General features: G+C 38.5%; 1 protein-coding gene and 1 pseudogene across 1 annotated transcript in view; both read left to right on the top strand.

Moving 5' to 3' along the window:
- LOC150086952 (uncharacterized) overlaps positions 1-25,586 on the top strand; it is a 232,040-nt gene that overhangs the window by 147,536 nt on the left and 58,918 nt on the right. Inside the window, exon 7 of the mRNA XM_090372333.1 lies at positions 24,404-24,517. Within this exon, the coding sequence (XP_090228459.1) occupies positions 24,404-24,517 (114 nt within the window). The remainder of the gene's footprint in view (positions 1-24,403; positions 24,518-25,586) is intronic.
- Positions 25,482-25,543, top strand: LOC150086953 (U6 spliceosomal RNA; annotated as a pseudogene).

Below are 25,586 nucleotides of genomic sequence, written 5' to 3'. Positions count from 1 at the left end.
GAACAGGAATATCCAACATTCCTCATATTGCATTCTCTTTCATCCAAACCTATGAGTGCCCTTTCACCATTTCTAATTCAGAAATGTTTAGAAAGTGTGGCTGGTTCACCGAAAATGGTCAAAAGATTACGTTCTGGAGACTTACTAGTTGAAACAACTAAACATCAGCATTCCCAGGCTCTACTGAAATTGTCAACCTTTGGCGGAATACCTGTACAGGTCACCCCTCATGCCACATTAAATAGCTCCAAAGGAGTAATAGCAGAGTGGGATCTGATGAATGTCACCGAAGATGAGATAGTAGAAGAATTGCAAGAACAAAAAGTCGTTCAAGCCAAACGAATAATGTTAAAAAAAGATGGTGAACTTGTTCCCACTAGGAACATTATTCTAACGTTCAGTACACCAACCCTACCATCATGTGTGAAAGCCGGATACCTTAACTGCCGAGTACGTCCCTACATTCCCAATCCAATCAGATGTTTCAAATGTCAAAAATTTGGACACTCACAAACAGTATGTCGAGGGGACTCTACCTGCCCGAACTGTGGCTCTAAAGCCCATTTACAAACTGACTGCACTGCAGAAACGCCACAATGTCCAAATTGTAAAGGCCAGCACCCTGCGTATTCAAAAGCATGTGAACTCTGGAGGTTAGGAAAAAACATCCAAAAATACAAAGTTGAAAAAAAGGTCACCTACCAAGAAGCTAGGAAGCAAGTTATGCTCAATATGCCAAAAGTTAGCTATGCTGCAGCAACCAAAAAATATCAATCAACTGGTACACAAACAGCAGTCACAGTATCCCCATCTATTTCAATTGCCGACTGGGCTCGATCAGTGCTTTCGTCCCCACAACAACCATCTACAGAACAATGGAAAGTAACTTGCGCTAGCAATACTCCGTTAACAGTACCACCAACTGCAAATGATACTTTGCCAGAAACTACAAAATTGAAAGCATCAGCGTCAAACAATGCTGACCAACCATGCTCAGGAAATATAGATATAGATTCTGGTACTCTGCAAGAAGAGACCATTTTAGATTTACACGCAGAAGACGACATGGACACTGGGCGTCCTGCCTTCCGGAAAAAAGAAAGGATGAAACTAGATCGATCCAAACAGGCTGGATACAAAAAACAGACTGAACCTTTTACAACCTCTAAAACTAAATAATGCAGAACATTATACAATGGAACTGTAGAGGTCTACGAAGCAATATTTTTGACATTTATGATCTCATCAAACAGCATAATCCAGTTATCATCTGCCTACAAGAAACTAATGTAACTCCACAGATGACTCCAGTGATCAAAAACTATACTATCTACCAACAAGACAGAAGCAGCACTAACTCAAGAAGAGGCGTAGCCATACTTATTGACAACAAGGTTCCTACCAAACAAATCCCTCTACAGACCACTTTAGAGGCTGTAGCAGTACGTACTGTTTTCAGTTTTATGCTAACCGTAGTCTCTGTGTATCTCTCCCCAAACAAAGAATTTACTGTAAAAGAGCTGGAGGATTTTATAAAGCAGCTTCCATCTCCTTTCATTCTGCTAGGGGATTTCAATGGGCACCATCCTATGTGGGGATCTCCCAAGATAGACAAACGAGGAAAACTCATCGAAACAGTTCTGGACAATCAGAATCTCACATTATTAAATACTGGTGCTAACACTTATTTCCACTTTTCCACTGGAGTATCTACTGCCATAGATCTATCAATATGTTCTCCAAAACTATTCCCACTTATTCAGTGGTTAGTTTTAAGTAACCCACTGAATAGTGATCATTATCCGATCATTTGCAAATTGCAAACAAATAGAACCTCACATATAACCAGCCACAGAAAATGGAAATTTAACAAGGCAGATTGGAACAAGTTCACCAATGCAATTTTCTTTGATGATCAAGTCATCAAAAGCCAGCCTATAGATGTTGTTACTGACCACATTACTGCACAGATAAAAACAGCTGCAACTTGTTCTATACCCAAAACCAGAGTTGGTCCTCATAGACATGCCAATGTCTGGTGGAATGATGCATGCCGTGATGCCAAAAAAGAACAGAATAAAGCATGGAATCTATTTCGTAAAAACCCAACAACTGACAACCTCATAAATTTTAAGAAACGTAAAGCTAAGGCACGCTATGTGCAGAAAAAAGCGAAAAAAGATTCTTGGATCCGGTTTGTTTCCACCATTAATAAAAATACAGAGAGCAGAAAAATCTGGAACAAAATTAAAAAGCTGAATGGTAAATCGCACCCGGAATCAACACCTATTATAAGTTGGAAGAGTAAAGATTACTCCTCTGCAATAGAAATTGCAAACGCCCTAGCCGAATCCTTTTCTGAAATCTCTGCCACATCCGCATATGAGTCAGCCTTTAAACAGATAAAAGCCAACGCAGAAAAGCATAAGCTTACCTTTAAAACAACGGCATCTCTTCCATATAATCGACCTTTTACACTACTTGAACTAGAGAGCTCCTTAAATAGGTCAGCTAATAGTGCACCAGGGTCTGATGGGATACACTATATCATGCTCAAACACCTAAAGAAGAAAGCTATGAACTCCTTACTGATATATTTCAACCGGATATTCTCTGAAGGCTACTACCCTCTTTCTTGGCGCCATTCAATAGTCCTAGCTTTTGTCAAACCTGGAAAGGATCAATCAAATCCACAAAACTATCGGCCAATATCTCTTAGTAGTTGCCTTGGTAAAACATTAGAAAGAATGATTCACGCCCGATTAATATGGTACCTAGAATCTCATTTGATAATAAACAGGAACCAGTATGGCTTTAGAAAAAATCGGTCAACTCTAGATCTTATGATCAAGGCAGAATCCAACATACGGAATGCTTTTATCCATAAAGAACATCTTGTCATGGTCTGTCTGGATATAGAGAAAGCCTTTGATACCACCTGGCGCTATGGCATTCTTCAAAATCTGTATGCCACAGGACTCCGAGGTCAGCTACCACTAATCATACAGAGCTTTCTACAAAATAGAACCTTTCAAGTGCGTTACTGTAATTCTCTATCCCGCACATTTGTCCAAGAAGAAGGGGTCCCACAAGGTTCAGTTCTTAGTGCGACGCTCTTTGCAGTTAATTTAAACAATGTAACAGAGAATGTTCCAGTTAATGTTGACACCTATCTATATGCAGACGACCTTACAATATCCTGCCACTCACAAAATATGCGCTCAATCGAGCGTCAATTACAGCTCTCAATAAACAAAATACAATCATGGGCATCTCATAATGGCTATCGCCTCTCTGCAACAAAAACAACTGCTATCCACTTTTGCAAAAAGCGTCAGCTGCATCCAGATCCTGAACTAAGGTTAGGAATCCAACAAATACCACTCAGCAACAATATCCGGTTCTTGGGACTAGTATTTGACACTAAACTTACTTTTCAGGCACATATAAGGCAATTACGGACGCAGTGCATGAAAAAGTTGAATATCCTCAAAGTTATCTCTTCCATGGCATGGGGAGCCGATCGCTTCACGCTTCTGCATCTATATCGAACCTTAATAAGATCTCGTCTGGACTATGGAGCTCCAGTATATGATTCTGCACGTAAGACAGCTTTGGCTTGGCTCAATCCAATTCAACATAGTGCTCTGAGGATTGCCTCCGGAGCTTTTAAGACGTCCCCAGTACAAAGTTTGTATATAGATGCCAATGAGCCTCCACTAAATCTCAGGAGGAAAGTATTGCTTCTTAGCTATGCAGCCAAATTACGTAGCCTCCCTTCTCACCCCATCTGGACATATTTCTTTGAACCTCAGTGGGTAAACTTATACAGAAACAAACCAAATGAAAATAAACCTGCAGGTATCCGGCTACAAGAGTTAACAGAAGACTGGGGCATCTATCTTGGAAATATATCTCAAGCTGCAGATGCAGTACAAGCACCATGGGCAATGTATACACCTCCTTGCGATAACTATTTTCTTCAGTGGGTAAAACACTCCCTATCGAACAACAACATTAGACAGTTACATGCGTCTCATGCATTGGTCAATGCTCGCAGTCTCCAAATATATACAGATGGCTCCAAAACTGATATATCCGTAGGAGCTGGAGTAATCAGTCCTACAACCACTGTTTCTGTCCAGTTACCACTTGAATGTAGTGTTTATACTGCTGAACTGTATGCGATAAAAATGGCTTTAAATGTTTTGAACGACCATCTAGACACCCAGATCATAATATACACTGACTCTTTAAGTGCTGTCAATGCCCTACAGAATAAATCACGAACTTTCCATCCACTTATCCCACAAATTAGATCTCAGTTATATCACCTCAGTGAAAATAAGCAAACTGTAACGTTTTGCTGGATACCCAGCCATGTTGGTATTCGAGGAAACGAGCGTGCAGATGAAGCAGCAAAACACCCTACTTGTTTCAATTACATCCCAGTTCCATATTCCGACTACAAACCAATCATACGGCAGATATGCACTGAGATATGGTCTGAAATGTGGCATCACCAAACAGATAACAAGCTCCTTCAAATAAAACAGAATCCACAGCTTTGGAGATCCAGTTCCCGATTAAACAGGCAAGAAGAGGTTGTGCTTGCTAGAGCACGAATTGGCCATACATATCTAACACACTTATTTTTACTACTAGGTGCAGATCCTCCACTTTGCTCGCTTTGTAGTACCACACTAACCGTGAAGCATATTATCATTGAGTGTCCACGTTACCATTCGGCCAGAATTGCATGTTTCAGATCTCTACTGAATTCACAAAACCCACTGCAACTAAAACATATACTAGGAGATGATGCCAATTTATCAGAATTGTTTATTTATCTGAAAATGATCAATGTATACAACCACTTCTAGACCCATCTATAATGTATTGATGAATTTTCGAAAGTAACAGGCGCAATTTGGCCATAGTAGCCCTTGCGCCAATAAATCCCACAACAACAACAACAACAGCTTCTTGATTAGACCGGGGTTCGAGCCCGTCACCACCAAATACGGAGGATGTGGAAAGGTCAGGGAATGACCACCGCATATCCCGGAGCAATATGGCCTTAGTTGCTAATGCTCCTAAAAACCAAATAAATAACAATAATAATAACAACAAGATCTGTTTGATTTTTATCCTAATGTCCAGGTAATCTACTTGCCTCCAAATACCACCTCAGTACTTCAACCAATGGACCCCAAGGGATTATTCTATCCTGCAAGAAATATTATCTAAGATGAACCTTCAGACAGGCATAATGTCGATAATGGAGTAACACTGAAACAGTTCTGGAAAGACTATGATATTTGCAATGCCATAAAGACGATTGTTGCTTCCTGGCATGAAGTAACAAATACAAGCATGAATGCTGGTGCATGGAAACACTTATGCCCCATGTTTGTTATTTGTTGTTATTTTTTTTTTTTTTTTTTAGGAGCATTAGCAGCTAAGGCCATATTGCTCCGGGAAATGCGGTGGTCATTCCCTGACCTTTCCGTATCCTCCGTATTTGGTAGTGACAGGCTCGAACCCCGGTCTAATCAAGAAGCGTGTGCTACGCACTGCTGCTCCTTCCCACCTGGCTATGGAGGCACCTCCCCCATGTTTGTTAACAACTCTCATCTCACTGAGGAAGTAGAGGATGAGACAAAAATATTAATGGATCTTGTCCTGATGGCCACACAACTTAAACTAGATCTGACAGAAGAGGACTTTAATGAGTTGCTATGTTCACATACCTAGAAGTTGACAAATGAAGATTTAAAGAAACTAGGATCACAGAGCAAAAGATCCAAACTTAGATAGATTTTTGAAGTTGTCTTCATATCTATGTGAATGTAGATCCAATACCATCAACATCTTTAGATGTTATTGGTTTAACTTTCAAAGAAGCTCCTTCACCTTTCTGTAATCATTCTGATGATGATTAATGATAAATTACTCATGCTTATTTAATGTAAAATAATGTGTTTTTATTTTAACAAGTTCCATTTTGTTTCTTATTATTTTTTAACAATTCGAGTAAAATTTTTACGTAATAATATGGTAACATGTACTTGGCACACTTGTTTTCAGCAATAATTTCTAATTACAAATGACATTTCGAAACCTAACCTATTTGTAAGTAGAGGAGCACCTGTATATTATTACTATAATATATTATCATATAACTATATTTATTTGTCAAATTGTCTCATATAACTTTTGTACTTAATTCATAATCATCTTCCATGGCCATAGACTATCAAGTGCTTATAAAACAATATCTTCTGAGAAGACAGAGTGGTAATCAATGGACACTGCTCATCGTGTACTAATGTTATCAGTGGAGTCCCTCAGGGTTCAGTGTTGGGTCCATTATTGTTTTCTGTATTTATAAATGATATTGATGATGGTATATCAAGCTTAATGTCCAAGTTTGCAGACGATATGAAGGTTGACAGGGTTGTCAAGGACGCTACTGACACTGTGCTGCTGCAGCAGGATCTGGAAAGGTTGAGCAGATGGGCTGAGAGGTGGCAAATGAAGTTTAACATTGACAAATGTAAAGTACTACACATGGGAAACAGCAACCCTAGAGCAAAGTATCAACTCTGTGGTACTACACTGACAGTGGTAGAGAATGATAGGGACCTGGGGGTGGTTGTGCAGGCAGATATGAAGTTCTCTGAGCAGTGCAGATGGGCTGCAAGAGTATCTCATGGTGTATTGTCAATGATATATAGGAATTTTTCTAGCAGGGATAAGGAGGTGATTATTCCCTTGTATAAGGCAATGGTCAGGCCACACCTAGAGTACTGTATACAGGTCTGGAGGCCTCATTTCAAGAAGGATGTAGAGCTGCTGGAACGAGTACAGAGAAGGGCAACAAGATTAGTGAATAGAACAAAGGGGTGCTCTTACGAAGAAAGGCTTAAGTTTTGCAAATTACAGTGTCTAGGCACCAGCGAGGTGATCTAATAGAGGTGTATAAAGCCTTGAATGGTTTGAGCATGCTCAATGCTGATGGGATTCTTCCTCTTGCTCAGAATAATCACCTGAGAGGGCATAAATTCAAATTGAGGAAAGACAGATGTAGGATAGACATGCGGAAATTTGCCTTTAGCCAGCGGGTGGTTGGTTGGTGGAACAGACTTCCATCCCTTGTCGTGGAAGTTGATAGCCTAAATAAGTTTAAGGCTCAGCTGGACAGATATTTCTAATGAACAGAGGGGGTGAAGTGGAAGTGTGTTTTTTTTTTTTTTTTTTTTTGGCTGATGCTGCATAAGCTTGCTTTCTTGCATCAAATGCCTCTACTAATGCTAATGCTAAATAGAGTTCTGATTTAGTGATATAGTGAGGAAAAAACACTTTTATATTCAACTTTGAAGTTAGCCACTTAAGAATGAACAGATCCCTGGTGATTTTTAGGTATTTCTCCTTTCTTGGCCATCCAAATGAAATTCATAATGCTTTTCTTTAAAGGAAAGTTTTTAGTTTCTTTAGTTACTTTATTTCAAATTTTAGAATCTCCATAAATTATCAAGAAAGTGGAGAAATGTAGGACTGGTGTGAAATGTGCTAGGCTCATCTGAGTTAAATAGCATTTTGCAACTGTTGTCACTTCTACATTTTATAAATCCAGAAAAAAAGATTACGCTTCTATTATAAAATACTTTCTCATAACTATTTTTGATATCACTTGATTTATAGACAATTGTAGCTGTTTCAACATTGATTTGATAGGTGGGAAAGAGTAGTTAGTATTGTTATTTGAAAGCATTTCAAATGGCAATACTAAGTAATTGAAATTTCTCTCTAAATGTTACCACAGCAGACAAATGACATGCTTAAATGCAAATGGTTTTTTTTTTCACAAAAACTTATCAAACTTATCTTAAGTCCATTGTTTCCTGTGAGAAAATTAGTCTCATAATTTCCTTAACTACTGAACTTGTGGTAGAAATTTATTTTGCTACAAAAGAACTTTTCATGGCCTAGTTTGCTATTTTCATATTTAGTTTTTCACAAAATTTTATCTATAAGAGAATTCCCATAATTACTGTTTCACTATAACACCCAAATTTAGGACACAAAAAATCATTGTAAAATGAAAAATCAGAAAATCAATGACTGCAGAATTAAATAAAGTTTTGTTTATGCAATTTGGGCTGGTGGAGGTGATTAAAACTTCATTGTAACTATTATAGACTATATTTCAATACATCAGCATATAGATTTGATATTGCAATATGCAAACCTATGTCTGTGAGTTTTCCACAAAACTATACTCAGCACTTTCATTAACCCGCAGTTAATGGTCAAGCAACAGCTGAATAGAATGTGTATGCACATGCATTCTATTCAGAATTCTTGTGTACTTGACATGAAAACATATCAAAACAGTAGTTACAAAAAGTGATTTTTTTTAAAGTTAACTACTGCCAATTATATATATACACAGGGTGTCTCAAAAATATTGGTACAAACATTTAGGGGAGGTAGGTAACATCTAAAGGAATGTGAATCGCATAGGAACCCATAACCGGAAACGTCACGGGAAAGTAGTAGCAGAGGCACAAGAAGCAGAAATGACACAAGACAGTAATTAGTGGCAAACATTTATTTGACATAATATTAACGATGAAGTACGAGATGGATGCATTTCATGATGTTGCAACAGATGCTCGAAGGTTCCACCATCAGATGTGATGCATGCGTGACACCGATGCAGCATGGATTGGCAGACAGTCGAACACACCTGGAGTTTCTTTGCTAATCCATACACTAGTTGTATGTCTGCCAGCTCACATTTCATATATCGATGCATGCTCTTCATGCGACGACTACTGCTTGAATGAGTAAACCAGAAATTTTCCTTCTCCTGAACTGATGAACAGCGCTGTGTACCGACTTATGGTGACGTTTCTGGTTATGGGTTCCTATGCAATTCACATTCCTTTAGATGTTACCTACCTCCCCTAAACGTTTGTACCAATATTTTTGATACACCCTGTGTATATATATATATATATTTTTTTTTTTTTTTTTTTTTTTTTTTTATATTAAAAACTAGATAGTTACTAGGAGAAAAAAGCTTTTAGAAATATTCAAAATTGCCTCCATGGTATTGGAAATATGATGCAAAAAAGCAATGCTTGTACAGCACCAACCAAAAAAAAAAAAAAAAAAAAGCGCCCTTCATTTTCCTATCCCTTCCAGCAGTTTGTCCAAATCCGCCCTTAAATTTACTCAAACTATCCAGCTCACACTAGTTGGAAGATCATTCTAACAATGGGCTATCCTTTGGCCGAAAGCAGTTCTTCAATCAATTCATGTTTATGCCCACTTGTGTTTTTTAACTGAAAAATGGTAAAGATGCCATCAGTATTTAGTGTTCTTAACCCTTTTACAGCCTTGTACTCACCATTAGGTCACCATGCAAATTAGCATTAGCAAAGACACATGATGTAAGAAAGCAAGCTTATATAGCATCAGCCAAAAAAAAAAAAAACCTAATTTCACCCATCCACTCACTCCAAATGTTTGTCTAGTTCTGCCTTGAATCTATTTAGGCTATCAACTTCTACAACAGATGGAAGTTTGTTCTAGCAATCAACCACATGCTGGCTAAAGGCCAACTTCCGCACATCTATCCTACAACTTTCTTTCCTCAATTTGAATTTATATCCTCTTAGGCGATTATTTTGAACAAGAGGAAGAAAGCCATCAGAAAGCCATTTGAGCATGCTCAAACCATTCAAGGCTTTATACACCTCAATCAAATCACCTTGCAGGTGCCTAGTCTCCAGACACTGTAATTTGCAAAACTTAAGCCTTTCTTTGTAAGAGCAACCTTTTGTTCCATTCACTAATCTTGTTGCCCTTCTCTGTACTCGTTCCAACAGCTCTATATCCTTCTTAAAATGAGGCCTCCAGACCTGTATACAGTACTCAAGGTGTGGCCTGACCATCGCCTTATACAAGGGGATAATAATCACCTTATCCCTGCTAGAAAAATTCCTGTATATCATTGACAAGACACCATGAGCTACTCTTGCAGACCATGAGCTACTCTTGCACTGCTCAGAAAACTTCATATCTGTCTGCACAATTATCCCCGGGTAAATGTCTAGTTTCCATAGACTGCAATTTACAGACCTCCAATCTTCCCTCAAAGTCCTTTTATTTTCCCAAGTAATATTGTTGTTCTTCTCTGCACCATTTCCAACAGATCTGTGTCCTTTCTGAAATTAAGATTCCCAACCTGTATGCAGTATTGTAGATGTTGCTTAACCATCACCTTATACAAAGAGTGATTACCTCTTAATCCATGCTGGTAAAGTTCCTATATTTCAAAGAACCACATGAGCTATTCTAGCAGCCTGTGTGCACTGGTCAGAGAATATCAGACTGTATAACCACCCCTAAGTCTTTTTCTTTCTGTAACTACCTTGAGTTTGGTGCCACCCAAATGGTATTCTATTCTGAGATTATTGTCCAAATGTAGGAGTTAACATTTATAAATGTAAAATGTCGAAGTTAAATGTAACCTTGTAATTTTGCAGCCCATCTTCTTAATTCATTTAGATCCTCTTGAAGTAGCCTCTCCTCATTAACCACTGTACCCACCTTTGTATCATCCAGAAGTTTAGACATTAAACTTGAATAACCTACATCAATATCATTAAAAAGTATTAAAAACATTGAGGCCCACATCTCCTGTGGAATTCCACTCTTCACATTAGCCCATTTATTAGCACTCTTTGTCACCCACCATTTTAATCATACTTTATCTATAGTAATAACTTTCCCCTAATGCCACATTTCTCCAATTTATACAGCTAGTGTACACATGATACAGTATCAAAGGCTTTGCCCTGAAATCCAAATATACAATGTCAAGATTATTCTATGCTTCCAGTTCTCTTGTGACAACCTCATAGTAGCTAATCTGATTGGTGAGGCATGATACCCTTTAGCATTGGTAGAGCAAGAAAGCAAGCTTACACATTATCAGCAAAAAAAAAAATAAATAAACCTTCCCATTTCACCCATCCGTTCGCTCCAAATGTTTGTCTAGTTCTACTTTGAATTTATTTAAGCTGTCCACTTCTGCGACAGATGGAAGTTTGTTCAAGAAATCAACCACCCACTCTCTAAAGGCAAATTTCAACACATCTATTCTACAACTGTCTCTCTTCTCTATAAGCTTGCTTTCTTGCATCATATGCCTCAACTAATGCTAATGATATCTCTTTAACGAACTTATGCTGTGATTACCTTAGTTTCACTCATATCAAGATAATCTTGCATCACTTAACTAGTGGCTGCATTATTTTCCCTGGCACAAGTTAAACTTATAGGTCTATAGTTCCACTTCCCCTATATTCTGTCATAATGTTATTAAAAAAGATTAGAAAAAGGAGAAATGCCAGCATGGATCCTTAAGAAACTACACTTGTTGTTTACTGGTCCACCTTGAAGAATGTACAGTTAAGGACTACAATCAGTCTCTTAACTTTTTAGTCAGCCCGCACATGGTATTAAAATCCCAGTTTTCTCCACTTTAGCACAAGTTTTACTGAATTCAATATAAATAATATCAGTTTTTTTTTTTTTTTTTTGCCTCTAAAGAGTGACTTAACATAAATAATTACCCAAATTGGTAAGGCAAGACATCTTTCTTCAAGAGCCCATTCTGTTATGCAGCGGTTCTCAAAGTATATTCCATGGACCCTGGGGTTTCCCGAGACCTTTCAGGGGGCCCGCGAGGTCAAAACTATTTTCATAATAATACTAAAACTTTATTTTCCTTTTTCACTCTTATTCTCTCACGAGTGTACAGTGGACGTGTGATGACATCATCATTCTGATGGCTAATGGAATCTGTGCTTATGTATTCTTGTGTTTTCTAGAATTTTCTATAGTAGTGTGTTTAGGCTCATATTTATACACTGAAGTTTAGGATATGAATATGTGCATTTTCAGGGATTAACTCACTTTATTCTCAGTACTTCTGTGTTCTTACTAGCTATTTTGGTTATACCTGCTATAATCTCTGTACACTCATTATCAGGCGCCTCCGTAGCCAGGTGAGAAGGAGCAGCAGTGCATAGCACACGCTTCTTGATTAGACCGGGGTTCGAGCCCGTCACCACCAAACACGGAGGATGCGGAAAGGTCAGGGAATGACCACCGCATATTCCCGGAGCAATATGGCCTTAGTTGCTAATGCTCCTAAAAACCAAAATAACAACAACAACACTCATTATCGTCCAATAAATCGGTATTTTGAAATCCAAAATTTTCCTTGTGCCTACGCAGAAATACGACAACTACGCTTTATTGTCTTACTTTGCAATAATATTTTTAAAATATTTACAAAAACTTTTTTCTAAATTTTAAAATTTTATCTAAAACTTATTTTAGAATTTAATAATATTTTATTCTAAAGTGAAAGAATTTATTTATAATATATTTTTCTTATATTTAAGGATGGATCATTGGCTTAAGGCCTCCGTAGCCGAGTGGTCATGAGTGGGAGTGCAGTAGCACACGCTCTTTGAGTTGACCGTGGTTCAAGCCCCTGACTGCTGAATACGGTCGATCTGCCAATCCTCATTGGACCAGCGTGGCAGATTATGGTCCATTTTCCCTCAACATGAATTGTTGAGGAGGCTTCCATCCTGCAGTGGGTTGATAATGGCTGCACTTTACCTTTTTTACCATTGGCTTAAAAAAAGGGAGATTAAAATACTTGCTTTCTTAACCCACTGCTGCACCGTATATGTCTAAAGATGCTGAAAAAGATGAAACTGACATAACAGAGTTCTCTGATGCATGGAAGGGAGGAATGTCCTCCAAAGAAACTGGGAAAAACTGTAAATAAGAAACGAAAATATGACAAAAGCTATCTTTCCCTCGGCTTTATAGGTGTTTCCAATATCAAATTCTAAATGGGAATCATTCAGGGAAGTAATCGTAGAAAAGCTTTTCATACCAAATAAGAAATACTCTTCAATGCTTAGACCTAAATGAATTTCAGATGAACTGGTGAGACTTGTAACAGAGAAGAAAAATGCATGGGATGTATATAAATCATCAGGTGATACAAGAAGCCTATGAGATATAGGTAGATATAAACTAAGTGACAAAGGAAGTGGGCAAGCTAAGGCATATTACGAAATCTCTGGCAAACAATGCAAAGAAAAGACTTCTTTATCATTATTAACAGTAGAAGAAAGGAGTTGAATCATGTTGGTCCACTTGATGTTGATGCTCTTGCTCAGTTCGCTGAAAACTTAATAGGTATTTTGCATCTATATTCACAGAAGAAGAAGCATTCCTTAGGGAATTGGGAACCCAGAAGTTTATTAAATTCTAACAGGGAGTTATTTAGTTAGTTAGTTATTTGGTTTTTTAGGAGCATTAGCAACTAAGGCCATATTGCTCCGGGATATGCGGTGGTCATTCCCTGACCTTTCCGCATCCTCCGTATTTGGTGGTGACGGGCTCGAACCCCGGTCTAATCAAGAAGCGTATGCTACGCACTGCTGCTCCTTCCCACCTGGCTACGGAGGCGCCCTAACAGGGAGCTAAATGATTTTGTGATAACTGAGAGAAAAATGTAAGAGAAATTTTTGATGCTAAACATAAAAAAAAAATGTGCCTTGAGCAGATGGGAATTATGTCTGTCAAGTTATATTAAGGACGGCAGCTAAAAAAGGAACCAAACTCTTAGCCATAATTATGAGAGCATCTTTTGGAATCAGTGAAGTTCCTTAAGGACTGGAATATATCCCCAGTCACAATGGAGAATCAAAAGTTGACATAAGTAATTACAAAATTGTTAGCTTAACTTCTGTTCTGTAGAAAATAATGGAATCACTAGTTAAAGATGTAGTGTAGGACCATTAAGACAGATATGCAATTATACTGCAGCATAGCATAAATTTGTTAAGGGGCCTTCTTGTCTGACCAATCTGACTGGATACTATGATGCAATAACAAAGGAACTGGATACAAAAAATAATTTAAGTCATATACTTACTTTTCAGTTTTTGTTGTCGGAGGTTTTACGGTGCAACAGCAACTAAAGGCCATTATGTGCCAATTATATTTCAGTATATGATGTCAAAATTATTCCTGCTGTTGCACATAAAAGACTGCTGTATAAATTGGAGCAGTATGGCATTAAGGGCAAGTTACGGCTATGGATAAAGGGAGATGGTTGAATGAGAGAAGGCAGAGAGTAGTAGTAGTAGTGGCATGTGATGCAAGAAAGCAAGTGTATAAGCTTATGCAGCATCTGCCAAAAAAAAAAATCACACCATTCCTTCCAAATGCCTGTCCAGATCCGCCTTAAATTTATTTAACCTGTCAACTTCCAAAACAACAGATGGAAGTTTGTTCCAGCAGTTAACCACCCGCTGGCTAAAGGCAAATTTCCGCACATCTATTCTACATCTGTCTTTTCTTAATTTGAATTTATGCCCCCTTAGGTTTGTAATCTGAACAAGTGGAAGGATCCCATCAGAATTCAGCATGCTCAACCCATTCAAGGCCTTATACACCTCAATCAGATCACCGCGCAGGTGCCTAGTCTCTAGGCATTGCAATTTTCAGAACTTAAGCCTCTCTTGGTAAGAGAATCCCTTCATTCCCCTCACCAATCTTGTTGCCCTTCTCTGTACATGCTCAAGTAAATCTACATCATTCCTAAAATGAGGCCTCCAGACCTGTACTCATGGCGTGGCCTGACCATTGCCTTATACAGAGGGACAATCACCTCCTTCTCCCTGCTAGCAAAATTCCTATATATCATTGACAAAACCCCATGACCTGCCCTGGCAGCCTGTCTGCATTGCTCAGAAAACTTCATATCTAACTGCACAATTACTCCCAGATCTTTTTCATTTTCTACCACCTTAAGTGTAGTACCACACAGTTGGTACGTTTCTCTGGGGTTACTTCTACCCATGTGCAGTAGTTATTAATCAAACTGCTCTTCGTGAAGTGATGTTATTAGTGGACTTCCCCAGGGTTCAGTGCTTGACCCATTGTTGTTTCTGTATTTATTAAAGATATTGATGATGGTATATCAGGTTCAATGTCTAAGTTTGCAGATGATACAAAGGTTGGCAGGGTGGTCAATGACAGTAATCAAGGTATGGTAAGACAAGATCTAGAAAAATTAGGCATGTGGACTGAGAAATGGCAGTTAAAGTTTAGTAATATTGACATGTGCAAGGTATTGCATATGGGTGGCATTAATAAATCAGATGAATATTCCAACTGTGTAGAGATAACTGTGTGCAAGATAACTGTGTAGAGTCTGCTGACGAGGCAACTAGGAGACGATTGTGTTCAAAGCCGCTAAGTGGATTTTTCTTATTTATTGATTTGAAATTATTGTTTTTCTAAAATTTTTGATTTAAATTTAGTAGTATACCATTATTTTGTGATTTTCTGATTAATTTGGTGTATTTATTCTTTACTCGGCCTTGTAATTGCATAAAAGTATTGGTAAGGGTATCCACGTGTTTGCAACTTCGCTGAACGAGAAGTTCTTTAGCCATATTTAGCCGCTTGATTGAATATTTTTTTACATCGAATTATTTCTGTAAGTAGCTTATAGACATAGTAAGGATCATTAGTTTATTCTGAATTGAGACAGCGAGATTTGAAAGTTAATTAATACTTAAGTGTCTGTAGATTACCGTTCGTAACTTTCCCGCCTTTGTGATACGATAGTTATATACCGTACTAGATAGCGTTAGTTGAACTTCGTTAGCAGTTAAATTGTACTTTTAAATAAATACATATAACGACTTAGATTACAAACGTAATATAATTAATTATATTTAACATAATTAATAACATAACATAATTAATCATAATTAATTAATAAATAGAATCATGACTCAGACAAGAGCAGCAAAGCAAAAGGCTCAAGCTAATGGAAGTGCTGTGGCTCAGAGTAGAACTGAGGGGGGCAGTTGTCCTCTGACTCACAGCCTTATAAAATGCACTGTTTGCTTGATTTTTGCAGAGCAATCGGGTACGGGACATAATACTGCCATTGGGGATGTCTTTGTGTGTGCGCGATGCAAGGAGTGTATCGATATTAGGCAACAACTCAGCGTTCTTGTGGGCCTATATGAGAGCTTGAAGGACAGGGTGGATGCCCTCGAAGAAACTAAATTGAGGGGCCCATCAAGCTCTCAGCTGCCCACATCAACGCCAGAGCTTGCACTTGGGCATCGCGTGACACAGAGGCAACCCCCAAGGCAGAATGCGCTGGTCCCGAAGGAACTAGTAGTTGTTGGTGACTCTATTGTCAGGGAAACGGGGAACATGCTTTGTAAAAAGGATAGGTGGAACAGGACCAGGGTATGTCTGCCAGGGGCAAAGGTTGATGACGTTGTAGAGCGAATATCATCTTTTAAGGGCACAAAAGGTGATATAGTTGTACACGTTGGCACTAATGATATTAAGAGTAGGAGACCGGCAGAATTACTTAACAAGTACAGGTCACTGTTGAACAAAAGCCGAGAATTAGGGTTGAATTTGAAAGTGTCTGCAATTCTGCCCAGACACGATAGGAGGGAGTATATGACGAGAGCCTTGTCGATCAATTCGGCCCTAGAAAGATTGTGCAAGGCTCAAGGGGTAGAATTTTTTTCAGCCTGGACTGTACTTGTTAACAGGAGAGACTGCTTCTACAGGGATGGGATACACTTAAATAGAAAGAGTGCAAGAATATTTGCTGATGCTATCGAGGCAGTGTTAGGTGGGTCGGAAAACTGCTAGCTTGGGGGAAGACAAAGACCAATAGATTGGCAGTAGCCACTGGCAGAGGTGAAAGAGATTCTTGCACTGCTTCTATTAGAATGAGCAGAAGCCTAAAAAACAAGATGCATGATATTTCAGAGACTGCTGGGAGCCATTGCGGTACAAGTAAACACATGGGTTGTGTTAGGGTAGCTAAGAGTAGAAACAGGTGCAGGTATACTTGCGTGTACACCAATGCTAGGAGTTTAGTAAATAAATTTGATGAATTTGAGGTATTGCTCAAAACATCAAAGGCAGATATTGTTGGGATATCAGAGACGTGGTGTCACACAGATATAAGGGATGCAGAACTGGAATTTGGGGAGTACAACGTCTACAGAAAGGATAGACAGGATAGGAAAGGGGGGAGGGGTTATGCTATTAGTTAAGAAACACATAAAAACCAAGGAAGTGAAGCCAGTCGACATCGCTGGAGACAGTGCAGTGTTGAGTCAGTTTGGTGTGACATAAGCATTGGGAGATCAAAATTGAGAGTAGGAGTGTGCTATAGGCCTAATGACTCTGATGAGTATAATAAGAAACTGTACAGGGAAATAGAGTGGGCCAGTAAATCAGAGAGTCTTATAATGGGAGATTTTAATTTCCCAGATATTGACTGGAATTTGGAGGCTGGTCACTCACACACTAGCAGGGCTTTTGTGGATTTATTGGATGATTGTTTTCTACATCAGCATGTTCGGGAGGCAACTAGAGGGAGTAATACTCTTGATTTGATTATCAGCAGTGATTCTTCATGCATTAAGAATCTGCAGATAAATGAACCACTAGGGGGCAGTGATCACAGTGTGCTGAAGTGGGATTTACTCAAAGAGGTAACTACCATTAGGGGTAAAGGGAAGGATTATTGCTTCCGTAAAGGCGACTACGATGGACTGAGACAGTATTTAAATTCTATACAGTGGGACCAACTGATGATGTTACCAACAGCAAATTCAAAATGGGAAGCATTCAAAGAACTTATCTTGGAAGCTACTAGGCTCTACATACCAACTAAGAAATATTGTTCAAGGTTTAGGCCAAAATGGATGTCAGATGAACTAATGAGGCATATGGCAGAGAAGAAAAATGCATGGGATACTTACAAATTAACACATGACACAGAAGCCTATGATAGATACAAGTTGATATGCAACCAAGTTACAAAGGAGGTTAGGCAGGCAAAGGCAGATTACGAGAAATCCTTGGCAAGGGATGCAAAGAAAAACAGCAAAGAGTTCTTTACTTATGTAAACTCTAGAAGGAAGGGGATGAATCAGATTGGTCCACTTGATATTTGTGGGTCAACTGTTGATGATCCTGCTCAGGTAGCTTACAAACTAAATGAATATTTTGCATCGACATTCACACATGAAGAGTTATTCAGCGAGGGGAATGCCAGAGGTGTATTCAACTCTAGCAGTAAGCTACAGAATGTTGAAATAACTGAGAGTAAAGTGGAGGAGAAACTGTTGAAGATAAACACAAGAAAGGCACCCGGGGTGGATGGGATCTATCCAGTTATATTAAAGGAGGCAGCAAAGGAAGTAAGCAAACCCTTAGCTATAATTATGAGAGCTTCCTTGGACTCAGGGGAGGTAACCATAGACTGGAAATGTGCAAATGTGACCCCAATTCACAAAGGAGGATCAAAGACTGACACAAGTAATTATAGACCTGTGAGCTTAACTTCTGTTCCAGGAAAATTAATGGAGGCACTGGTTAAAGAAGCACTGCAGGATCATTTAGACAAGACTTCAGTTATAGCTCGGACACAGCATGGTTTTGTTAAGGGGAAGTCTTGCCTGACCAATTTGATTGGATATTATGATGCAGTCACAAAAGAACTGGATGCAGGGAATAGCTTTGATATTATATACTTGGATCTTAGAAAGGCTTTTGATACTGTTGCACATGGAAGACTGCTACACAAATTGGAGCAGTGTGACATTGGAGGCAAATTGCTGCTATGGATAAACGGGTGGTTGAGGGGGAGAAGACAGAGAGTGGTAATCAATGGACACTGCTCATCGTGGACTAATGTTATTAGTGGAGTCCCTCAGGGCTCAGTGTTGGGTCCATTATTGTTTTCTCTATTTATAAATGATATTGATGATGGTATATCAAGCTTAATGTCCAAGTTTGCAGACGATACAAAGGTTGGCAAGGTTGTCAAGGACACTACTGACACTATGCTGCTGCAACAGGATCTGGAAAGGTTGAGCAGATGGGCTGAGAGGTGGCAGATGAAGTTTAACATTGACAAATGTAAAGTACTACACATAGGAAACAGCAACCCCAGAGCAACGTATCAACTCTGTGGTACTACACTGACAGTGGTAGAGATTGAAAGGGACTTGGGGGTGGTTGTGCAGGCAGATATGAAGTTCTCTGAGCAGTGCAGACGGGCTGCAAGAGTAGCTCATGGAGTATTGTCAATGATATACAGGAATTTTTCCAGCAGGGATAAGGAGGTGATTATTCCCTTGTATAAGGCAATGGTCAGGCCACACCTAGAGTACTGTATACAGGTCTGGAGGCCTCATTTCAAGAAGGATGTAGAGCTGCTGGAACGAGTACAGAGAAGGGCAACAAGATTAGTGAATGGAACAAAGGGGTGCTCTTACGAAGAAAGGCTTAAGTTTTGCAAATTACAGTGTCTGGAGACTAGGCACCAGCGAGGTGATCTGATAGAGGTGTATAAAGCCTTGAATGGTTTGAGCATGCTCAATGCTGATGGGATTCTTCCTCTAGCTCAGAATAATCACCTGAGAGGGCATAAATTCAAATTGAGGAAAGACAGATGTAGGATAGACGTGCGGAAATTTGCCTTTAGCCAGCGGGTGGTTGGTTGGTGGAACAGACTTCCATCCCTTGTAGTGGAGGTTGATAGCCTAAATAAGTTTAAGGCTCAACTGGACAGGTATTTTGAACGAACAGAGGGGTGAAGTGGAAGTGGGGTTTTTTTTTTTTTTTTTGGCTGATGCTGCATAAGCTTGCTTTCTTGCATCAAATGCCTCTACTAATGCTAATGCTAACTGTGTAGTACTGTACTCAGAGCAGAGGAAGATGATATAGACCTGGGGTAATTGTTGCAGTCAGTGATATATAATAGCTTTGCTAGCAGGGATGTAGCCAGGTGGGAAGGAGCAGCAGTGCGTAGCACACGCTTCTTGATTAGACTGGGGTTCGAGCCCATCACCACCAAATACGAAGGATGCAGAAAGGTCAGGGAATGACCACCGCATATCCCGGAGCAATACGGCCTTAGTTGCTAATGCTCCTAAAAAACCAGATAACAAACAAACAAGCTGGCAGGGATAATGAGGTGATTATCTTATTATGCAAGGCAATGGTTAGGCTGGATCTTGCATACAGGTCTGTAAACCTCATTTTAGAAAAGATGTAGATCTGAGGGAATGGGGTGTAAGGTACAAAAGAGTGGTCTTACCAAAAAGGGCTTCAGTTCTGCAAATTGCTGTCTCTCTCTCTCTCTCTCTCTCTCTCTCTGTGTGTGGACTAGTCGCCGTTGAGGTGATCTGATTGAAGTTTTTAAGGCTTTGAATGGATTGAGCAAGCTGAATGATGATGGCATTCTTGCTCGGACTATACACATGAGGTGACATTAATTGAAATTGATGAAGGATGTAAGTTGTTTGAATAAATTCAAGTAAAAACTATAAAAATAATTGGGGGGGACAGATGTGTGGGAACGTTTTATTTTTTTTGCTGATATTTTATAAGTTTGCTTTCTTGCATCATATGTCACTATTAAAACTAATCATTTTCCCAGTTTGGTCACACCTAACTCTTCTGCCTCCTCATGGTATAAAACCTGGATGGAAGAACCAACATCCAAAGCTGAAAGAGTCAAATAAATTTTTTAAACTTTTCTATGAAACCCACAGGCTCAGCATATCATGACTGAAACCAATCATGACTCTTCAATTCAAGAAGACTGATAATAGAAATGCATTAATAAAATTATGCACCATTTTTCAGATTCATTCCTTGGCAAATCAAACTGTGAGTAAACTTTAGCATTATTAAGGCACATGATGCAAGAAAGCAAGCTTATATAGCATCAGCCAAAAAAAACCTCATTTCGCCCATCCACTCACTCCAAATGCTTGTCTAGTTCTGTCTTGAATCTATTTAAGCTATCAACTTCTACAACGATAGATGGAAGTTTGTTCCAGCAATCAACCACCCGCTGACTAAAAGCAAACATCCATACATCTATCCTACAACTGTCTTTCCTCAATTTGAATTTATGCCCTCTCAGGTTTTGAATTTATTCATGATATGAATATGAATTCATAATCATATTATGATGAATATGAATTTATTCATCAAATTCATGGTTTAAATTTATGCCCTCTGAGCAAGAGACAGAATCCCATCAGCATTGAGCATGCTCAAACCATTCAAGGCCTTATACACCTCAATCAGATCACCTTCCAGGTGCCTAGTCTCCAGACACTGTAATTTGCAAAACTTAGTCTTTCTTCGTAAGAGGAACCCTTTGTTCCATTCACTAATCTTGTTGCCCTTCTCTGTACTTATTCCAGCAGCTCTACCTCCTTCTTAAAATGTGGCCTCCAGACCAGTACTCAAGGTGTGGCCTGACCATTGTCTTATACAAGGGGATAATCACCTCCTTATCTCTGCTAGAAAAATATCCTGTATATCATTGATAAGACACCATGAGCTACTCTTGCAGACCATCTGCTCTGCTCAGAAAACTTCATATCTGTCTGCACAATTACCCCCAGGTCCTTTTCATTCTCTACCACCGTCAGTGTAGTACTACACAGTTGATACGTTACTCTGGGGTTACTGCTTCCCATATGCAGTATTTTGCATTTGTCAATGTTAAACTTCATTTGCCACCTCTCAGCCCATCTGCTCAACTTTTCTAGATTCTGTTGCAGCAGCGTACTGTCATTAATGTCCTTAACAACCCTGCCAACCTTTAACATCTGCAAACTTGGACATTAAGCTTGATATACCATCATCAATATCATTTATAAATACAGAAAAGAATGGATCCAACACTGGACCTTGAGGAACTCCACTAATAACATTAGTCCACGAAGAGCAGTGTCTATTGATTACCACTCTGTCTTCTCCCACTCAACTATCCCTTTATCCATAGCAGCAATTTGCCTCCAATACCACACTGCTCCAATTTGTGCAGCAGTCTTCCATGTGCAACAGTATCAAAAACCTTTCTAAGATCTAAATATATGATACCAGAATCATTCTTTGCATCCGGTTCCTTCGTGATCACACCATAGTATCCAATCAAATTGATCAGACTAGACTTCCCCTTAACTTTCTCCATTTCTTATTTAGAAATGTTTAGAAAATGCTGCTGGTTACTTAAAACAAATAAAAGATGTCAATCAGATGAGGTTCTCATAGAAACAGTGACACAAAAGCATACAGAAACTTTGTTTAAACTTTCATCCTTTACTGCAATATCTATCAAAGTAAATCCTTATGCCCACTTCAAAGAATCATAGCAATCTGAGAATTGCAAGAACAGAGTCATACATGCAAGAAAAAATGACTGAAAAGTATTTCGAACTTGTACCTACCTGCAACATTATATTTAACTTCAGTACGTTGATCTTACCAACAATGGTATAAGCACGTTATCTATTGTGCCGTATTCATTCATGTATACCAAACTTCATAAGGTGCTATAAGTGACAAAAATGGTCATTTGCAAACAGCTATGCCAAGGAAGATGCAATTTGTTGTAACTGTGTGTCCAAGGACCATACTCACACTTTAATGCTGAATTACTTGCTGGGCAAAGGTTGTCATCCAACGTTCTCCAAAACCTGTGAGCTATGGAAATTGGGTAAAAAAAATTCAGTAGTACAAGATAGAACATAAAGTTCCTCTGAATACATCACTTTTTTTAATTAGGGTTGACTGGGCAAGATCTCTATTAGCAGATTCTCAGCAGTTTTCTCAAGAGGATGCCACATCAGGCTATTATCATGGATTCAGTCCATCCAGTTACTCCAAAAAAAGTACAGGAACAGAAAGAATTGAATTCTGTAAAAGAAAATCTTCTCCATCATAGATAATGGATTGCAATAATACAGCCCACAAAGAAGAATTGCTTGAAATATATGCAGAAGATTATATGGATACAGAATGCCCTACCTACAGCAGTGATCACTGCCCATTAGTCTGTCAAATTCAAATGACAGCTTCTCTCTCTCTCTCTCTCTCTCTCTCTCTCTCTCTCTCTCTCTCTCTCTCTCTCTCTCTCTCTCTCTCTCTCTCTCTGTGCATGTGTGTGCAAGAGAGAGAGAGAGAGAGAGACTGGATGCAGTTCAATTACTTGCAATTAGATTGTGAGCAAAATTTTCTCATTTTCTGGAAAATATAATGCATTCCTTGTAACATATTACAAATAATTTGGAAACATACCATTATTAATTTGCTGAAATGCATTGTTCATATAAGTAAATAATGCATTGTTCATATAAGTAAATAATGCATTGTTACAGAAACAATGGATAAATGACAGGAAAAATATGTTGATCACGTATATCTTTTCATCTATCTTCTTGAAACAAAATGGCTAAGGTAAAAACATTCATATATATGAGTATGTACCCCTTGTATTTAGGAACCTTGTGTGAAGACTGGTTAGCCAACTACAATAAAACTTCAGTAATTTGGGGTAGTGGTAAACCAAATTAGTGAGAAGTTTGAATCATGCAATTTAGTTATATGTGAATATTTTCAAGTTTTAAAGCATAAAAACAAGCTAGCTTATTGTGTTAACAGCAAATATTAATTTATATGATATTAGGACACAAATATTACAATGAAGTAAAGAAAACTTTATGAAAATGCCTATATTCAGAACAAAACTGTAACACAAAGAATTCAAATAAAATAGATAGTTCCTCCCCAATCAGTATTATCTTTCTGAATAAATCTAAAATTTTCTGTTGAGTAAAGGTCATATTGCCAACTGTATTGTCAATTTAGAACATCATCCTTCATTTCTCTTGGAGCATAAATATTTATTTTGAATTCTTCCCCATCAGAATCATTCTCATAGTTTGGAAAGTTGCCACTACAGTTCCAGGCACATTCCAGAAACTCACCTGTAAAAGTATTAATATTGCCATTGTCACTTGATAAAATTTTAGTATGTGCAGATGCATTATCTAACAATAAGAATTCTTTGATGTTTCTGATAGCGTTTAATTTTACATTTTGAATGATTTTACTTTTTTTACAAAGAGTGTGAAACTATTCTAAAGAAAGTTCACAACTGCATCATTAAATTCTCATTTAGGAAAAAATCCTCATTTTGCATACACACAAAAGGTAGCCTGACTTATGCAGGGTCCAAATTAGTGAGTTTTTCCTGCATTCAATTTATAATTGTGATGTTTACAATAAATTAACTAATGCTGAGCCAGATGATAATTTAGTTGTTCTTTCAGTGATGAATGCTGTTCATATTTCCCATTGTTTAGTTTCTTAACATTATTTTTTAAATATATAAGCTATCCAATCAACTTTACTTTTCTAGGCAGGATACACCCCCATTATGTTAGTATGTCTTGCAGAAATTGAAAACGATACTCAAAAGGAAGTTATTCAGCAGCTACTACAACAGGGAGATGTCAATATTAAGGCGACTCAGGTCAGTGATGTTTTTTGTTATATGCTATCTATTCTTATCTATTGTGATTTCTGGTGTAAATTCGTTCTCACCCCAGTCATTGGTCCCAAGTGATAGTGACCACATGATTTTTGTAGTGCGATTTCTGTTGTTTTTTCTAGCGCCGAGTACTAGCTTTTTTCATAAACCCTCCTCTGCTTGCAGTGTCACTGCTCACAGCTCGCATCACTGCCTCTCCCACTAGCAATGTTACTGCTACTTGCTAGCAATGCACTTCTCTGATCACTGGGTCACTGGTTGGTACTGTTCCTGCCTCCACGTGGGGGGGGGGGTCAGAAACTTGTGTGGAAAGAGCTTCTTTCTTCAGGGCTAAAAGGAACAAACATGGAATTTGATAATTACCCTCCAATTGAGCCTCAGCACTCATGTTCTAATTTAAATGACACTGACCGTGATGCATCACAGTCGAAAAGACTGCCTACTGACACAGAGCAACAAGAATGCATGTCTTTCCTTATCTTTCATTCTTTGTCAAACAAATGCATGAGTACACTCTTTCCATTTCTTATACAGAAATGCTTAGAATATTCACCTAAAATGGTGAAAAGACTTAGATCTGGTGATTTATTAATTGAAAACTGTGAGTTGTAAACAAACTAGGAGTTAAACATCCAACATTAAACATTCCACTCTGCAATTACCTCCAAAGGGGTAATTGCAGAGTAGGATTTTTATCAGTGTCATGGAAGACGAATTTGCTCAAGAGCTAAAAGATCAAAACATCATGCAAGCTAAGCTGATTATGATTAGAATAGATGGTGCACTTTTTCCTATGTAGAACATCTTTGTTTGCCCCCCCCCAATTTACCATCGAGTGTTAAAGCCAACTATCTCAATTGTCATGTCTGTTCCTAATCATGTAAAATGTTAAATGCCAAAAATTTGGGCATTCTCAAACCATCTGTTGAGGGTCTGCAGCGTGTCCATACTTGCTTCGGCAGTACATATACTAAAATTGGAACGATACAGAGAAGATTAGCATGGCCCTGCGTGTGCTGCGCAGTGTGACCAAATCTCACACACAAACAGA

Source organism: Mastigoproctus giganteus, chromosome 4 (assembly GCF_048544385.1).
Source record: "Mastigoproctus giganteus isolate SK-2022 chromosome 4, ASM4854438v1, whole genome shotgun sequence".
Lineage (NCBI taxonomy): Eukaryota > Metazoa > Arthropoda > Arachnida > Uropygi > Thelyphonidae > Mastigoproctus > Mastigoproctus giganteus.
Note: the sequence above shows the minus strand (reverse complement) of the source record. Positions and strands in the feature narration are given on the sequence as shown.